This window comes from Panthera pardus, unplaced genomic scaffold (assembly GCF_024362965.1).
Source record: "Panthera pardus isolate Hobbes unplaced genomic scaffold, ASM2436296v1 HiC_scaffold_17, whole genome shotgun sequence".
NCBI lineage: Eukaryota > Metazoa > Chordata > Mammalia > Carnivora > Felidae > Panthera > Panthera pardus.
In genome coordinates this window covers 121,460,137-121,479,644 of record NW_026526732.1, presented here as the reverse complement: position 1 = coordinate 121,479,644, position 19,508 = coordinate 121,460,137, and the positions used below count along the sequence as shown (strand labels likewise).

Sequence of the window (19,508 nt, the reverse complement as noted above, 5' to 3'; positions counted from 1 at the left end):
CTGTCTTCCAGGACGGTAAGGAGGCTACTGTGCCCACGACTATGGGTCACATCCCTAGGGGACGTCTGCAGGTAAAAACACTGCCCTCGGCCCAGAGCAACCAGGATTTTACTCGCTACCAAGAAAGAAAGACTCTGCCAGTTCAGCTAGGACGTGCCATCGACTGGAAGACAGATCTGTATTGTAGATGCGGAAGTGTGAAAACATGTGCCTTAGAATCAATGATACGTGACGTTTAACCCCTCTACACTTACGCTTCTCACTTCTAAGCTGGAGATGCTAACTGTCCACCTGGAAGGCTGGCTGTGGGGTGGGAATGAGAGGGCACTGAACTGCGCCTGACTCGGGTACGCAGTGAGGCTCGATAAAACGTCAGTTCCTCTGCTCATTTCGAAGTGATGGGAACCGATCCTGGAATTAAAAGGAAGGAAGGAAGGAAGGAAGGAAGGAAGGAAGGAAGGAAGGGAGGGAGGGAGGGAGGGAGGGAGGGAGGAAGGAAGGAAGGAAGGAAGGAAGGAAGGAAGGAAGGAAGGAAGGAAGGAAGAAAAAGGTACACCAGGTGGCTCAGTCGGTTAAGCGTCCGACTTTCGGCTCAGGTCATGATCTGAGGGTTGTGGGTTCATGTCCCGAGGCTGGCTGTGCACTAACACCGTGGAGCCTGCTTGGGATTCTCTCCCTCCCTCTCTCTCTGCCCCTTCCCCGCTCACACAAGCACTCTCTCCCTCTCTCAAGATACATAAATTTTTAAAAACAAACAAAAAGAAAAATAAATTAGAAAAAGAAAAAAAGGGTGAGGAGTAGTTTCTGGATAGAATATAAGCTCTTTCAGGGGAGCCTGGGTGGCTCAGTTAAGCATCCGACTTCGGCTCAGGTCATGATCTCACAGTCCGTGAGTTCGAGCCCCACGTCGGGCTCTGGGCTGACGGCTCGGAGCCCGGAGCCTGCTTCGGATTCCGTGTCTCCCTCTCTCTCTGACCCTCCCCCACGTGCAGTCTGTCTGTCTGTCTGTCTCTCTCTCAAAAATAAATAAAACATTAAAAAATTTAAAGAAAAAAGAATATAAGCTCTTTCACAGTGGACACCGTGTCTTGTACATGTCTGACCTCTCCTCACCCCCTCATGGTCCAGAATACTGCCGTACCCTTTGTAGGCACCCAACAAATGGGTGGTGGATACAAATGCTGAACTGGTTTGAAAACTGATACCCAAGCAGGGAACTGTCGGCAGAGGATGGGACCGGAGCAATCCCCCTGGCTTCCCCAGCACCTGGAAGTGACAGGCACGGCTGCCAGTATGGTCTTCGCCATGGGGGTGCTGTGGGGGGCTGGAAAGGAGAAGAGCGAGTGTCAGCCGCTCGGTGCACATCCCCCACCCCACCCCCGCCGGAATCACCCCTGCAGGCAGCCTGTGGGTGGCGCCCAGTGGGTCGGATCCGCACCCACACGCAGCTGGGTCTCAGTTCCACAGACAAAACAGCACAGAGGTACCCCTGGGCCTCCCCCCTACAGGCAGCCTGTGGGTGGCGCCCAGTGGGTCAGATCCGCACACACACGCAGCCGGGTCTCAGTTCCACAGACAAAACAGCACAGAGGTACCCCTGGGCCTCCCGGGGAGAGCCAGCCTGCCTGTGTGTCCTAGATGTGAACGGCTGTGCACATGAAGTCAGACAGGCTGCGTCCCCAGGGGCTCTAAACCTGTCCCCCAGGACGCTCTGAGAACAGTGCCATTCGGTGTAAACAAATGTCCCACGTGGGCGGTGCTAGGAGGAGCAGAAGTGTAGACAAACAGAACCATGCGGCACTCTTTTTTTTCCCCTCCGTGTGTTTGCCTGCTGCTTTTTCCTCTCCTCGGGGGCCCCAGCACTACTGGAAAAGGAGAAGCGACAGGGTGGGAGAAAAAAAATCGCACTTTCCACCGCCCACTTTGGATTATTCACATTCAGGCAGGTGAGGAGAGGGGCCGCGAACGGCACATTTCGGTAACAAGTCACCTCAAGTCCCCGCTTTGCCCTTGACCTCAGGCAAGCGACATTCTGTGGGGGGCACGGGGCACGCGTGTGCTCACGCCCCCTGCCAAGGCACACTCACCTCGCCCTCCACGCTCCAAATAGCTGGAATTTCGAGTCCCGGTGCCCCAAAGCAACGCTCAGGCAAACGGGTATTGCTTTGGGGGCGCCTGAGTGGCTCAGTCAGTTAAGAGTCCGGCTCTCAGTTTGGGCTCAGCTCATGATTTCACAGTGTGAAATTCGAGCCCTGCATCGGGCTCTGTGCTGACAGTGCAGAGCCTGCTTGGGATTCTCTCTCTCTCTCTCTCTCTCTCTCTCTCTCTCTCTCTCTCTCTCCCCCCCCCCTCTGTCTGCCCCTCCCCTGCTCACTCTCTCTGTCTCTCTCTCAAAAATCAATAAATAAAACTTTTTTAAAAATTATTTTTAAATAATGGGTATTGCTTTCCCCCAGAGGGAGGGGGAGAAAATCACAATTATAATTAGAAAAAAGGAATTACCTATTCGATGAGGCTTTGCGCGTTAGCACTTCTTCAGCCTCTCCCCTCGGCTTCAGGGACAGAGAGAGGAGGCACGCGGGCAGAACCCCCATCTCCCCTGGTGTGTTGGTGGGAGAAGAGGAAGCAACCTTCCCGTGAAGTCGGGGTTCTCCCCCAAAGCACACCCTCAGGAACTGGCTGCAAGTGTTCTCGGTTCTTGTGGGATCAAGGCACCTGTGACAAGTCCCTGCCCGCTGTGCTTCTCTCCTATGGGCTCCAGATTGGCTGAAAGGAGGAGGACCTCGAGTACCTGTGACGACCCCACGGTGAGGAGGGGTGTCATCCACCTGCTTACCCACTCCCAACATCTAATGGGGATTTTAGGAAACTTTCCACAGCCGGCACATCTCCATCTTGTTAATCATAGAGTCCTTACTGGGGCGCCTGGGAGGCTCAGTTGGTTAAGCGTTCGACTTCAGCTCAGGTCATGATCCCGCGGTTTAAGTTCGAGCCCTAGGCCAGGCTCTGTGCTGACAGCTCAGAGCCTGGAGCCTGCTTCGGATTCTGTGTCTCCCTCTCTCTTCTCTGCCCCTCCCCAACTCGTGCTGTGTCTTTCTTAAAAATAGACATTAAAAAAATTAAAAAAAAAATAATAATAGAGTCCTTACTAATAAATAGAGGAGGTCATGCCCACACCTCAAAGTTCTACGAATTACTCATGAGACCAAATGCACTGTGTAGACTATCGTCCTATTCCTGGGAGAAAAGGAAACACACCCAAAAGTTTGGATTTCTCAAGAATCCGCATCTAGATGAAGCATAAATGAGTGCTACGTTCGCCCCTGATTCCCCAGCCTCGATTCGCGCCATCCGACAGAACGTTTTCTACAATGATAGAAATGTTCTATGCTGCACTGCCCAACATGGAAGCCATCAGCCAGCCACGTGGGACCTTCAAGGACTTGAAATGTGGCTAAGGCAACCGAGGAACCGAGCTGCCTATTTGATTTAGTTTCAATTTATGTACATGTAAAGAGCCACTTAAAAAAAACAGAGAGCTACATACAAGGGTACAGCGAATGGCTAGTACATTTCAAAGCACGGATCTAGACAGTGCCTGGTATATAGCTGGTGCTCAATAAATACCTGCTCAAGGGAAGAGTGAATAGATAGTAAGTAGCTCACTGTAGTAAGTCCTGATAAAGCAGGATTCTCATGTTTATTGAGTATTCACTTTAAACAAATCCCTGATTAGAAATGGGAACACTCTTGCACTGTTGGTGGGAATGCAAACTGGTGCAGCTGCTCTGGAAAACAGTGTGGAAGTTCCTCAAAAAAATTAAAAATAGAACTACCCTATGACCCAGCAATTACACTGCTAGGAATTTACCCAGGGGATACGGGAGTGCTAATGCAGAGGGGCACATGTACCCCAATGTTTACAGCAGCGTGTTCAACAATAGCCAAGTTATGGAAAGAGCCCAAATGACCACCGACTGATGAATAAAGAAGATGTGGTTTATATACACAATGGAATACTACTTGGCAATGAGAAAGAATGAAATGTTGTTATTTGCAGCAATGTGGATGGAACTGGAAGGTATTATACTGAGTGAAATAAGTCAGTCAGAGAAGGACAGATATCATATGTTTTCACTCATCTGTGGATCTTGAGAAACTTAACAGAAGACCATGGGGGAGGGGAAGGAAAAAAAAAGAGAGAGAGGGAGCCAAACCATAAGAGACTCCTAAAAACTGAGAATAAACTGAGGGTAGATGGGAGGTGGGAGGGAGGGGAGGGTGGGGGATGGGCATGGAGGAGGGCACCTGCTGGGATGAGCACTGGGTGTTGTAGGTAAGCCAATGTGACAATAAATTATGTTTAAAAACCAACCAACAAACAAATCCCTGATTAAGTCAGCAACCTTCAGAGTTAGGTACTTTGATTAACTCTGTTTTACAGATGAAGAACCAGAGGCTCAGAAGAGTTAAGTAGAGGGTCCGCGGCCACTCAGAGGGTGGCAAAACCAGGACTCAAGCCCAAGCAGAGTGACGGGCAGCCTCTTCAAACTGGTCAACTTCGCTCATGATAGAACAAGCATTCGGTGCCTCACTTTACTTTCTACAGGTTAACAGAAGATTCAACAGGCAACTCCTCCTTTTGAAATAAAGCAACAGAGATACAATGTGTCATACAGAGGGGGGTGGGGGGTTTAAAAGCCCAGCCAGTGCACTCAGCTAGCAAGGCTCGGTTGACTGACTACCGGACCCCGGGGCAAGAACTAACTACCGATCCCCCCCACTGTGGCCTTTCCCTAAAACCATCTCCCCCAACAGGGGCGCCTGGGTGGCTCAGTCAGTTAAGCATCCAACTCCGGCTCAGGTCACGATGTCGCGGTTCGTGAGTTCGAGCCCTGCGTCGGGCTCTGTGCTGACAGCTCGGAGCCTGGAGCCCGCTTCGGATTCTGTGTCTCCCTCCCTTTCTAACCCTCCCCTGCTCACACTCTGCTCTCAAAAGCTGAATAACGTTAGAAAAACATTATTTTCCTGAGGTTGACATGTGCGTCCACATATCATGCACGGAGTGTTCTTCTCCAAGGAGATTCCTTCATCCTTTCTCTTGTGGTGCATCACAGCCCCACCCCTGCATCACAGCCCCACCCCAGCACTGACCCCTGTACCAAAAGGGGTTCCCCTGTATCACACAGGGACACGCACAGACCCAGAAACTGAGCAGGCTCCCCCTGTCCTCACCGGACCCCACTCTCCACCAGAGCATGGCCCCCAACCCCATCACACAGCCAGCTTCTGTCTTTACAAGGTCTCTTGCTGAGGGGCGCCTGGGTGGCTCAGTCAGTTAAGCATCCAACTTCGGCTCAGGTCATGATCTCACGGTTCGTGGGTTCGAGCCCCGCATCGGGCTCTGTACTGACAGCTCAGAGCCCGGAGCCTGCTTCGGATTCTGTGTCTCCCTCTCTCTCTGCCCCTCCCCCACTCGCGCACTGTCTCCCGGTCTCAAAAATAAATAAACATTAAAAAAAAAATTTTTAACAAGGTCTCTCGCTGAATGGATTTTTACAGCTCTTTTCACACCCCATGAGGCCGCCATTGTGTTCCTCTCGAGGGGGTTCTTTCCAATGATCCTGCAAGCTGTTCCCTTTGCCTACCCCAGAGCCATGTCATCTGTGACTGTCACCGTTTGGAATTCAGGGGAGAGAAAGATATAAGTGGAACTTCCTGCTGATGTGGCGGGGGGGGGGGGGGGGGGCAGTCAATTTGCCGGCAAAGAAGAATTTTTTTAATTCTAGACGAGAACAATTTTTTTTTTTTTGGACCTTTTTTTAAATTTAATTTTTTTAATGTTTATTTATCTTTGAGAGAGAGCACAAGGGGGAGAGGGGCAGAGAGAGAGGAAGACACAGAATCCAAAGCAGGCTCCAGGCTCCGAGCTGTCAGCACAGAGCCCAACACCGGGCTCGAACCCAAGAACCATGAGATCATGACCTGAGCCAAAGTTGGATGCTTAACGGACTGAGCCACCCAAGAGCCAGTGGGTAGCCACCCAGGAGCCAGTAAATTTTGGACATACTTAAACTACTCTTTGTCCTAAGTGGTCAGTCATACGAAACACAATTTTCCTCAGAGTGTTGTCCCAGAACCAGATGGTTCCTTGAAAAGGATTTTACTTCATAAAACCTTCCATATCTTCCTTTTCAATTATTTAAATCCTACCCTCTCTTCTGGGTCCATAGAAGCCCCACCTCCTCCAGAAGGTCTTCCTGGACCCTCTCAGCTCTCAGAATTCCTCTTTCCTCAGCTTTCAGGCAGCATCCATTATCGGCAGGGCCACCTCCCTTGGGACCCAGGCTGCCTGAGGAGAAGGGCCCTGGGGACCAGCGTGGCCTGTCGTCACAGGCCCTGTTCATTTCCCTCTCTAACCTCAAACCCGAGTTCCCCGCTCAGCAAAACCAAAGCTCGGCAGTGAACATCATCCAGCCTCTAGATCCAGCCCTTCTAGAAGAGAGCACAGCAGTAATTCAGCAGCTGTTAGAGGACGCGCCTTCCAGTCTCTCTCTGCTCTAAGTCTTTTATTCACACACATAGCACCTTTTGTGGGGGGAATTCTCTGGGTTTTTTCTCTGCTTTTTCTCCTTCGCGTTAGTACCCTTTGCGGATTGGCACTGGGGAGCTTCCCAGGTGGCTGACCCTTAACCCAACACTGACATCTGGGGGGTTATTCAGTTGCCTCCAGCAAACACTTCCCGGCCTCACAGTCTCACAATTCACTCTACTTCATGATACGTGTTATTGCATTGTTACGTGTTTGCGTATGCTTCTCTTCGGTCAAGAGCAAAGACTGTATCTTACCATCTGAGGCACGGCTGGTGGGCTGGTGACAGCTAACAGAGTGCTATAGGCATCCAAAGACATTTATTAAAGAGAAGTGAATGAAGAAGAGAAACATTCTGCAGACAGTGGGCAGAATAGGCGACTGAAGGGTCCTGGGCCCCCTCAGATCACCTTCAAATTGGAAATCTGAACGTTCAGCGCAGGCGAGCCTGGGCGGTTCAGTAGGTTAAGCGTCCGACTCTTGATTTCGAGTCAGGTCATGATCTCATGGTTCGTGGGGTCCAGCCCCGTGTTGGGCTCTGTGCTGACAGCGTGGAGCCTGCTTGGGATTCTCTCTCTGCTCCTCCCCCATTCATGTGTGCATGAGTGCACGCTCTCTCTTGCTCTCTCTCTCTCAAAATAAACATTTAAAAAAATTTTTTTAATGTTTTTTTTTTTTTTTTAATTTATTTTTGAAGGAGAGAGACAGAGCACGAGCGGGGGAGGAGCAGAGAGAGAGTGAGACACAGAATCCGAAGCAGGCTCCAGGCTCCGAGCCGTCAGCACAGAGCCCGACGCGGGGCTCGAACCCATGAACTGTGAGATCATGACCCGAGCCCAAGTCGGACGCTTAACTGACGGAGCCACCCGGGTGCCCCTCAAAATAAACACTTAAAAAAAAAAGGATTTTCAGCACATTATCAGGGCCTGGGGCAATGCTGGTGCCCCAGACATCAGCATCCGCTCACATGGCTGTCTTGCTTTTCTAAATAATGAACCATTTCCATGAATATCTGGCAAAGCTCATCTTAATTAGGTTGGAGAATTAGTTCAGCTGCATCTAGTTCCAAAATCAAGAAGAAAGGAAAGTATTCAAAAACCAAAAAATCTACCCCTAACTGAACAACACAGCAAGATCCCAAAACCAATGCTTACAACTCAACAGTAAGAAGAAAATTCAATGTAAAACTGCTCAAGAGGGGCGCCTGGGTGGCGCAGTCGGTTAAGCGTCCGACTTCAGCCAGGTCACGATCTCGCGGTCCGTGAGTTCGAGCCCCGCGTCAGGCTCTGGGCTGATGGCTCGGAGCCTGGAGCCTGTTTCCGATTCTGTGTCTCCCTCTCTCTCTGCCCCTCCCCCGTTCATGCTCTGTCTCTCTCTGTCCCCCAAAAAAATAAATAAAAAACGTTGAAAAAAAAAAATTAAAAAAAAAAAACTGCTCAAGAAATCTGAAGATACATGAGTGGCTAGTAAGCACACAAGAAGTTGCTCAACATCAATACTCACTAGGGAAATGCGAATCAAAGTCATAATGCAATAGCTCTATGCACTATCATGGTTGTCCTCAAAAAGGCTGACAATACCAAGTGTTGGTGCTGGTGTAGAGGAATTAGAATATCCCTACATAGCTGGTGGGAATACAGAATAGTACATACGAGGCAAATATATACATAGCATACAACCCAGCAATTTCGCTCTTAGATATGTATCCAAGAGAAGTGAAAAAAGCCTGGGTCTACAAAAGACTTGCATGCAAATGTTCAAAGCAGCATTATTGATAATCGCTAAAAACTGGGGGCGCCTGGGTGGCTCAGGCAGTTAAGCGTCTGACTCTTCTTTTCAGATCAGGTCACGATCACGAGGTTGGTGAGTTCAAACCCCGCATCGCATCGGGCTCTGCACTGACCGTGCGGAACCTGCTTGGGACTCTCTCCCTCTCCCCTCTCTCTCCCCCTCCCCAGCTCTTGCTCTCCCTCACAATAAATAAACTTAAAAAAAAAAAAATAGCTAAAAACTGGAAGCAGTACAAACATCCATCAGAGGGTGAATGGATGAACAAAATGTGGTATTTTACTCGAAGGTTACTAGGCAATAAGAAAAAGGAATGAATGTCTGATAGACGCAACGATGCAGATGAACATCAAAAAACATGCTGGGGAAATAAGTCAGACACCAAAGACTACATACTACAGGACTTCATTTATGTGAAATTTCTAGAAGAAGCCAAATGACAGAGACAAAGCGTATCCTGGATTGCCAGGGGGTTGGGGTGGGAATGGGGGCCAGCTGCAAACAGGCAGGAGGAAACGTGTGGGGATGTTGGAAGCGTTCTAAAATTTTTTGCACAATGGTATACGCTTACTAGAAATCATTGGCTCTCGATGGGTAACTCTTGTGATACATAAAGCTTATCTCAATAAAGCTATTTAAAAAAAGCAATGCGAAAGCTACATACCCATTTCACTGGGGCTTCAACACTCTACAGTTTCAGTTTATGGGCATCATGCTAATTGAAAGAGCCTCTCGGTACCATGAAAGCCGTTGCAGTTGGAAATCAGAAATTTTAAAAACAATTCCTATCATTGTAAAGTTTTTTTTTTTCCTGCACTTTTTAATGCTCACGGGGCATTAACAATTCTCAAGGAAAGTTTAAACTCCAGGGCGTCCTAAGCTTGCTTAAACCTGAGAAGCCAGCTTCCCCAAAGCCTGGATGACAGAGGTAGAACTGGTCAGGGTCCCTGCGGCTCTCAGCAGCGAGGGTTCTAAAGCCTTCCCGCCCCTCCTTGTTGGAGTCTAAACCAAAAAGATCTTTTGCCTTCAAAGTCTTCCCGTTCTAGAGGACAAAGCTCAGACAGTGCTCTCCTCGGGGCCCACACTCACCGGCTGAACTCAATGGAACAGCTTCAGCACCAAGGAGTCTTGCCAGATCCACACTTGGGTGACATCGCCCAGCTCACCTGGCCAGGTGGACTGGATCCAGGCAAAATGTGTGTTCATCAGAGGGCTCCAGAGAAATAGAACCAATATGGGGTGGGCGGGTAGATGGGGGGGGGGGAGGAGAAAGGGAGAAGGGAAGGGGGGAAGGATGTGGGGAAAGTGAGAGGGAAGAGTGGGCGAGAAGGGAGGGAATGGAAGAGGAGGGAGGGACTACGGGTCGGGGAGTGAGGGCAAGGCAGGTTTATTTTTAAGGAACTGGTTCATGCAATTATGGGGACCGGCAGGTCCCCAATTTGCAGGGCAGACTAGCAGGCTGGAGGCCTAGGGAAGAGTTTTGCAGCGTGAAGGCAGTCTGAAGGTAGAAATTCCTCTTCCCCAGGAAGCTCTAACCTTTTCCTGACTCCTTGGAGGCCCTACGCTCACCACAGTCCGCCTCTGGCACGTGCCAAGCAGAAGGTGCTCGGCCATCAAACCCCATGGAGCCGGTCAAGTTTATCCATTCTCCCATCACATATTTTACAAACACACACTCCCTGAACTTAATACTAATGACAAGGTTGGCATTGGGTCGTCACACACGTGTTTCTTCTGTCCGCTGTTTTACTGCGGTTATTATAAAAGCGGCAAGTGCTGAGCGTGTGTTTCAGCAACGTGGCTAAAGAACCCACGGTATCCAGAAACGTCTACGTTTGTAAAACCTTCACCCAAGTGTGTGTTCTTAGAATTAGCACCTTGAGGGAGTGGGGCCCAGCTTGGGACGCCCGCTTGTCGTCCCTCCACCCCCCCACTTCCCTGCAGTAGAGGGTCCCCCACGGCATTTCGTGATGGGTCCCCCATGTTACAAGATAACCTCCAAAAAGACCGGGCCAGGGGAAAGCATTAGACACAAGAGGGGACAAGGGGAAGTGGGGACCGGTGATAACTGCATTTGGGAGTCCTGGACACCATATTTGGTATTCTGTCCACCACATGGATGCAGGAAGGCAGAGAAAGGTGGTTTAAAGCAGGACAGGCGATGAGGCCAACACGTGGAGAGAAGCAGAGCACAAAAACGATAAAATTCCAGGAGTTCATAGTTGCCAGGCGCCTCCTGAGACCTGAGCTATGCCCCTGCCCCTGAGTTCCGTGGAGGACCCGGCATCCTTCTCGCAGGGGATGATGAATCTCCACAGGTGTGGTGAGTTCCTGGGAACACCATCAGCACCTTCTAGATCATGCATCTGTGAAGCAAGTACTGTATTCTCAGCAAATCCCACATGTGAAGCGTGGCTTATGCACGTTTCCTCTAAAAGAGGACAATAATAACTTTCAACTGTATTTTCCGAATCTAGCAGGAGGGAATCACCTCTTTGAAAAATATGATAAACAAATCTTCAAAAGTACCACTGGTCGGGGGCGCCTGGGTGGCTCAGTTGAGCGTCCGACTCCTGATTTCAGCTCAGGTCGTGATCCCAGGGTCGTGGGCTCAAGCTCCGCGTCGGGCTCTGTACTGAGCGTGGAGCCTGCCTGGGATTCTCTCTCGCTTTCCCTCTTCCCCCCTCCCCTGTTTGTGCTCCTGCTCTCTCATATTAAAAACAAACAAACAAAAAAATTAAGTACCATTTGGAATAGGTTGAAGAATTGATCACATCAAGAAGAAATAGAATAACATTTATTGAGTTTAGGCAGATAGCGGGTGGGGGGGCGTGGGCTCTTTACACACCCCCTCTCATTTTGTCACACCAACCTTGTATGATTTTTTTTTTAATTTATTTGAGAGAGAGAGAGAGAGAGAGAGAGAGAGAGAGAGAGAGTCAGTCGGGGAGGGGCAGAGAGAGAGGGAGACACAGAATCTGAAGCAGGCTCCACACCCGACATGGGGCTCAATCTCATGACCATGAGATCATGACCTGAGCTGAAATCAAGGGTTGGACGCTTATCCCACGGAGCCACTCAGGCGCCCCCAAGATAATATCTTTAAATCCATCTTGTTGGCCAGAAACCTGAGGCTCGACAAGGATGGTTACACACTTGTGACCTGCCAACCTACCCTATCACCAGTTCTGCGAATCACAATGTTGTCTACAATGACAGGCCACGACGGCCCTCAATCAAAATATGTAACTAATTGCCTGTGTATTTCCTTCTTGGTGAAACCTTTAAAACAAGCTATTTACTTCCACCATTTTTTTTTTTTTATTCCTCCCTAGTTTCAGCATCAAAATGTCCAGTTTCTTCCTTTGGCTTTTTCTCATTTCCGTTTAATCTTCTGCAGAATCGTACATTTTCAAAGCCAGATATCATCAGCAAAATAATCACTCAACTGCACCTAATTTCAGTTAGATGGATTGGGATTGGTGAACCTTGACTTTTCCTAACAGTACAGAGTCATTCCTGCCATGGTTAGACATAACGCCCCAGGGCGTCCTCGACCCTACAACAAACCCATAAACCCAAACCACGGCACTCAGTGCTGAGTGGGCAGAAACTCAAGAGAGAAGAGCACATTGCCTTTTCCACCCTGTGTTCAGAGAGGAAAACATCCCGAAGTGACTTCGAGGGGGGAGCTGGAAATGCGGGGTTTGCTGGGATTTCAGAATGATGACCTCCAAGTGCAAAAATGATGTCTGATTATCTACAGCCGTAGCTCCGCGCGTGTGGCCATGACGACCATCCCCGTTTTCTGTCCCGGCAGCCCTTGTCCGCCTTGAGCAATTGCAGACACTATGACGCAGGGGTGGCAAAGGGCATGGAGCTGAGGACGCCAAACAAGTCCGGGCAAGATCCACGTGCAGCACCATCAAAGCTCAGAGAAACTCCACAGCCTTCGTCACCATCCCAAAGGAGCCTCCCATCCCGCGGAGAGGCTTCCCCCAGCTCCAGAAACTGGGGCAGGGACCAGGAAAACAGAGGTCGTCGTGTTACACACAAAGGCACCAGATACTTTAACACCGTTCCCCCCCCCCCCAACCCGCTCGCCAGTTTAATTATTCACGGCCAGGTTGGTCTTGTTTTCCCAGAGGCACAGAGCCATCACATCTCTGTGTCCGGCTGTCCCAGCATCCACACCACCCGGCGGAGGGAGGCGGGGCTGGATAGAAACTCTGAATCTTGGGTCCCACCCTGGAATCTGCCTTTTGACAAGGGCTCCAGGCGGTGAGACCGCGTGTGAGTGTCTGGGAGACAGAAACTGGGCTACTGCGTGCAGGGCAAAGCGTGGTTTACTGATGGACCCATCCTCTTTGTAACCTTTTGCCTTCCCCAAGCATCCATTCATTCATTAAAAAGGCATTCATTTGTCATTTAGCAAATATTTACAGGGTGCCTAGTAGGTGACTCAGCGCCTGGCACTGTCTAGGGGAGATAAGGCCACCCCGGAGAGCAAAGCAGTCGCAGGCTCTACCTCAAAGAACTTTCTTTCCACATGGGGAGATAAATACCAAATAAGAGAACTAGCAAGGGAAAGAGGTCATACGAACAGCAACAGCGCTACAAAGAACATAAAGAGGGTGCAGAGGGAGAACTGAGAAGTGGGGGAAAGAACTTTTTGTTGGAAGAGGAGGATCAGAAAGGCCTCTCTCTTGACATAACATCGGAGCTGAAACGTGAAGTCAGAACGAGCTAGCCATTCAGAGGAGTGAGGGAGAACCTTCCAGGCAGAGGGAAAAGCCAGTTTGCAAAGGCCCAGAGTCAGGAAAGAGGCTGGTGTGTTTGAGCAAAACGGCCCAAGGTGCTGGAGGGTAGTGAGCCGGGGAGAGTGGACAGTCACCAAGGAGGTGACAGGGATTACTAGGCAGGGCCACTCAGGCCAAGAAAGCTGAATGATACCCCAAGTGCCATAGGAGATAGCACTGAGAGATTCCGAGCAGGGAATGACACAGTGCCATCTATATATATAGACAGATAGACGGCACTCGCCTATCGTATAGAGACTAGACTGGATAAGGAACAAGAGTGGACCTAGGGAGCCAGCGTGTGGCTCATTGCATACTCCAGGTGCAGCAGGGCAAGTTGGAGACAGGTTTTGACTGACCCCAAAGGCTGGCTGGGAGCTTGTGCTGATCTGGACACAAAAGGTGAGTGAGACCATCCCGGCGAGGAGGGGCAGGCTGGAACCTAGTTCAGAAGCCTTCAGGCACCTGGCAGGCAAGGAGCTTGCAGAGAGAGAGGCACACGAGGAAATGGACAAACAGCAGTGTCATTTTGGGCGCCGGTTAATTTGGCAACATCTTTGTTAAAGGAAATGAGCACATACTTTTTGACCAGCCGCTGGCATATTTGTCCTACAAGCACGTTCGTGGATGTGCAAAATGACACAGGTTCTAGGTTGTTCACTATGTGTTTGTATAAGCAAAAGATTGGGAATAACCCGAATGCTCAGTAATAGGGAACTGGTTAAATAAATGTTGATTTATCCATATGATGAAATACTATGCAGCCAAAAATAGGAAAAAGGATACTTTCAGATGGTTTTTATATACATATATATGAATATGTACGTGTGTGTGTGTGTGTCTTTTCAAGATTAACATTGTTGCATGACAAAAGTATATTAACAGTACGTATGGTATGGAATGTTACCAGCTACGTAAAAAAGGTTTTAGAATTTTTCACCCACATGTTTGCCAATACATACCCAGCCAGATCTTCAAAACTGGTAAGAGTGATTGCCTCCAGTTTGCTGCGATGCACTACGATCAGTTTGGGGAAAGATGGGGGGCATGTGGTGCTGAGACCACCGCAGGGTACATGAGGGGTGAGAGGGAGAAAGGGGGAGGCTTCCGGGAGGAGGTAACCCAAGGGCAGACTCTTCCAGGATGAACAGGCAACCCTCACAAGGCAGGTGTTCCAGACAGAGGCATGGACATATAATCAAACAGGGGTCCATTCAAGGGCACACTAGTAGTTTGGGGTTTAGCTAAAGCTCATGGGGTTCCAGAATAGCCAGCAGGATATGAGCCCGGGCAGGCTCACCCGAGGCCAGCTCTTGCCCGACATGCCAAGCACTTGGGACTCTTCCTAGAAGTGACGCAAGGGGGGCACAGTGACATGACCGAGTGTAAAGTTCTTCAAGGAAATTCTGGCAGCAGCGTGGACAATGGAGGCAGTGGCGAGGAGGGGCAGGCTGGAACCTAGTTCAGAAGCCCAGGTACGGAGCCAGTTCCTTCTCTGGAGGAAGCAATGATAGCGAAAAAGGAACAGATATAAGAGGGAACTAATTCCATGGGTGGGAGAAACAGGAATAAAGGATAATTCTACAGTCTCACCCGAGCTACCACGATCTGAGAAAAGGAACTGAGGCAAAGAAGCAAGGTTAGGGGATGGAAGGGGGAAGAAAGGACTCCAGGGAGGCAGAATGGTGGTGTTCAAATCCCCAGCAGTATTCCCTTGAGCAATTCCACTCGGGTCTCTGGATTTTAGTTGCCTCACTTGTACAATGGGCACCACATCTATCTCAGAGGACCATTCTCATCATGAAATGAAACGTTTTCCATACTGCACCTACCATATTGCCCGGCACAGGGTAGGTATTTAATAAGGGGCAGCCCTGGGCACTGGAGAAACTGTACAAAAGAATGGCAGGAAAGTCTCTACAACAGAGAAATGCCTAGTTCACCAAAGCAGGGATTTCAAGGGAATTTTTAGAAATTAAAGGAGGATGTATGTGATTCTATTTTTTTAAGGTTATTTATTTTGAGAGGGAGAGAGGGAGAGGGAGAGAGGGAGAGAGAGAGAGGGAGAGAGAGAGAGAGAGAGAGGGAGAGACAGAGAGAATCCCAAGCAGGCTCACACTGTCAATGCAGAGCCCGATGCAGAACTCGAACTCACAAACCCTGAGATCACGACCTGAGCCAAAACCAAGAGTCAGACACTTAACCGACTGAGCCACCCAAGTGCCCCTGTGATTCTACTGATTCCAAGTGTCATTCCTCGATGGTCCCCAGACCAAACCCTTACCTTGACAGGCCTGAGACCAGTTATGAGTATGGATAGACGGCCACAGACCACTGGCCACTGCTGGGCCAGCAACTCAAAGCCCTAGCCTTTGCCAAAAGAAGGCCAATTCACTAGGACCCGTCAAAACCGGCTTCTTTTTTTTTAACGTTTTTTTGTTTTTGGTTTTTGGTTTTTATTTTTGAGACAGGGAGAGACAGAGCATGAACAGGAGAGGGTCAGAGAGAGGGAGACACAGAATCTGAAACAGGCTCCAGGCTCTGTGCTGTCAGCACAGAGCCCGACGTGGGGCTCGAACCCACGGACCGCGAGATCATGACCTGAGCCGAAGGCGGCCGCTCAACCGACTGAGCCACCCAGGCGCCCCAAAACCGGCTTGTTTCAATTCCGGGCAAACTCTAGCATCTATAAACCCCAACGGCCAAACCAGGCCTCTAACTGTCTGGGGTGTTTCACTTCCTGTGTTGTATGTGCTGAACCTCTAACCATGACAGCAAAGCATACCAAGATGACCACCAGGCTGCATATTTGCAGGTCCATCGTCCACGGGAGTGGCCTGGGGATTTTCCAGGAGAGACGATGTGGGGCATGAGACCAACATTCGGCCACATCTAAAGTCGATGCCCCCCTTCATTTTCGATAATCACAACCTATCTCAAGTTACCTGCAAAATCAGGAGTTAAAAAAAGAAAAAAAGCTCAAAACTTCCTACAAAACATATACACAAAACCCTATTCCTTAGTCATGCTTATTAAACTAAGTCTGTTTCTGAAGCCTCTTTGCTTGGCTTTGAAGAGGTAACTCATGTTAGTCTTGTCAAGGGAAAAAAAGAAGTCACGGGGATTATTGCAAATAAGAACAGAAGTATCCAGAAATGTATAAGGTGCACCCCTCCTCTCCGACCAAATGCTCTTTGGGCTGAAGTACAAGAGTTGGTCAGGAAACAGGGACATCCTTGTCCCCCAAATTGCCACTCTCCTGGTGATACGCCTTAGGGGTGCTGACCGACAGGGCTGCGTTGCCATAGTGGGGAGAAGCGATGTTACAAGGTCTGTCTGATATGACCAGGCATAAGCTCTTCAGTAGAAACCTGGTGGATACCAACTGTCCTAATAGGTTCAGGCCACAGGAGGGTTATGACCTATTTGATAGCGCACAGACCCACTGTAAGCACAGAGGTCAGCTATCCCACATATATGACACCAGACAGAAAAGAGAGCCCAGAACCCAAGGACATTCAATTCAAGGCCAAAGAAAAATAAACAAAGGTCAGAAACCTAATCAAATTGACATGAAAACGGACAGGCTTGGGCAGCCTCCTCAGGAATTCGATCAGATGTCCCGTCTGAGTCCAGAGCAGAATGGCCTAATTTTTTTTTAAACAAATGGTTTTCTAGGAAGAAAGAGTTCTACCTTCCGGTCATAGGTCTCTGCAGTTAATTAAAATATACATACATTTCATCTACCCTTAATCCGCGCCCATTAAAACGTAAAAATAAAACACGCCTTCCCAGATTACATAAATTACCATGGACTTCTGGGTACTGTCCCTGCCCTTCCCTTGAAACACTTCTTTAATGTCGCGTCCTGGGCCATAAGCTTGGTCTCTTTCCTCATCGATAAAAATTCCAACTTTCAAGGGCCGGCGGTACACTTTCTGGGCGGGTTCCAGAGGCAGGGACACTGCTGGGATCGTCTTAGGTACGTGTGAGGACTGCCAGTGGACAAAATTACGCTTCTTTTTCCCCTGGGCACGGCAAAGCTGCGGCTGCTCTGTGCTCGGAGATTGTTCAGACTGCCTGGGTTATACAGGTGGGGGGACCGGATGGCCAGGGGCGGTGAGCCCGTTCCCAGCCTCCCTGCCCACGTCAGACCTGGGAACTTTCCCCACGGTTATTAAGGAGGGACTAGTACATGCTCCCACGTGAAAGGGGCTGCGCGGGGCCTTTTCCCACACAAAGCACCCATGCCTCTGGAACGGCTGCGTTCGTCCCCTAAAAATTCAAGACCTATCATTCCAAACCCACGCAGAAGGCAGCTCCTGAGCTGCCACGCTCGACACTTAAATCCCCCTGGTTTTATCAAACCGGTCGTCACTAACCCACGACCTCCTGGAAGACGTCCCCATAAATCCCTCTCCCCCCGCCCCATCTAACCACTCCCGCCGTCCTCGCTTACAGCCAAGACTTAGTAATTCCAGCTGATCGTCAAATTCTAACCTCACACCAAACTAACAGCAGAAAGAAGCAAGCTGGCCGGGCAGGACGTCACAGCTGCTCCGGATCAGGCAGTCTCCCGCCCTCAGGAAAACCAGACACACGTGTGGGGCCCTTGTTTCGGGTGTTCCCGGGCGCGCACTCGCCTCTCCCAGGCGCGCACCCACGCACACACTCGGGGCACTACAGACACAGCTGGGGACTGAGTTTCCTCTCCCTCCGAGCAGCCCATGCCCAGTCCTCGGCATCCGATCCGCCTGGTCGACATCCCGGGAACACACGCCTCCTCCAGCCTCCGCGCCACACACGTGGGAAGGCGCGTCCAGGTGGTGCCAGAAGGGAGGAGAGAAGCGCAGAGGCTGGGAAGGCCGGGGATGAGGAAGGAGGGAGCTCCGAGTGGCCTGTGGCATCTCAGGTCCCCGGGCCGGCGTAGATGCCTCGTAAGCCTCGGGGATGAAGAGGGGGCGAGAGCAGAAGAGCAGCAGGGAAGGAAGGAAGGCTGCAGGGGAGGGGGGAGGGGGTCGCTCACCCAGGGTTTTGACAGCGATCTGCCTGGTGAGGGGCGGCGGCAGGTTGATGCACACCAAGTCCACGTCCTGATGCAGCAGCACCTCGTCAATGCGGCTGGTGTAGAAGGGGACGCTCATCTCCTTGGCCAGCTCCTCCGCTTCCTCCTGCGTGCGGCCCCACAGCGCCTTCACCGCGAAGCCCTCGTCTTTCAGCAGCGGGATGATGACACGGGCCGTGAGGCTGGTGCCGAACACGCCCACCCCGGGAAGCATGGCTGCTCCGGTCCGCCGGGTTCTGCTTCAGCTCAGATCTCCAGTCCCACAGGCTCACACACCCCCGTGTAGCCAGTCCTGCGCCCGGCTCGCCGCGGTGCGCCAGCAGCCCGTGCACCGGGCAAGGCGCCCGGGTGCCGAGAGCGCACCGAGCTGCAGGCAGAGCAGGCTCGGGGCGCCTCAGTGCGGCGTCTGCTGCAGTGTCCGCCACGCGGGGCTCCCGTCCCTCCCGGGGGCGGCGGCAGGGACCCCCCCGGGGCGCCCGAGGCCCCGAAGCCCCGCGGAGCCCCGGCTCAGGCAGCGCCCCCGCCGCAGCGCCGGCCGGCTCCGCGAGCCCCGCCGAGGCCGCCCCATGGCCGGCTCATCCCCGCGCCCGCGCCGCCGCAGCCCGGGACCCGCTCTCTCCCGCGTGCTTTCCGCAGCCGGCGAGTCGCACACCCTGCCCGAGCACGGACCGGCGCGGCTGCGGGGTCCCCCTCTCTCCCCCGCCCTCGGCTCCGAATGAAATAATCCAGCGGCCACCAGGAGGCCGGCTAAGCGCGCGGCTCGCAGGGCGCCGGACGCGGATCTCGAGCTGCAGCGCGGCGCCGACGGCCACGACCCGGCGCCAGCCTTCTCATTCTGCTGCCATGTTCGCTCGCAGCGCGGCTCGGGCGGCCTCGGCCCCAGGCCGGCTCGGGCTCCGGGATCCCGCGGGGACGAGGGCGGAGTTGGGGAGTTTGGCTGTCAGCAGCCGGGTGTCGCCGCGCCGCCCCCGCCGCAGCGCCGCGCGCCATTGGCCGCCGCGCGCCGCCCCCGCCCCCGCCGCCCCGGGCTCCCGGAGCGCGCCGCGCGGGGCCCAGGAACCCAGCCCGGCTCCTCCCCCGCCCCGCCCCGCCCCGCCCCGCCCCGCCCCGCCCCGCCCCGCCCCGCCCCGCGCGCCTCGGGCCCCTTCGCCGCTTCCCTTTCTTCGCCCTCACCTCCTCCCTCCCTCCTCGCCTCTTCCAAACCCCGCCCCAAGCGGGCCAATAAATCCACCGGCGCGGGCGCGCCCTGATGGGCTAGGCGTGC

The 19,508-nt window shown here is 51.9% G+C and overlaps 1 protein-coding gene across 4 annotated transcripts in view; it reads right to left on the bottom strand.

Annotated features, from left to right (window-relative positions):
- The window catches only part of GFOD1 (glucose-fructose oxidoreductase domain containing 1), a 113,850-nt gene extending 94,549 nt beyond the window's left edge, over nt 1-19,301 (bottom strand). Inside the window, exon 1 of one of the 4 annotated variants that reach the window (XM_019420095.2) lies at nt 18,206-19,301. In XM_019420095.2, the coding sequence (XP_019275640.2) occupies nt 18,206-18,458 (253 nt within the window). In that variant the 5' untranslated portion in view covers nt 18,459-19,301. The other 3 variants (XM_019420096.2, XM_019420101.2, XM_019420100.2) reach the window with 3 other exon arrangements.
- Between the last annotated feature and the right edge of the window lie 207 nt (nt 19,302-19,508).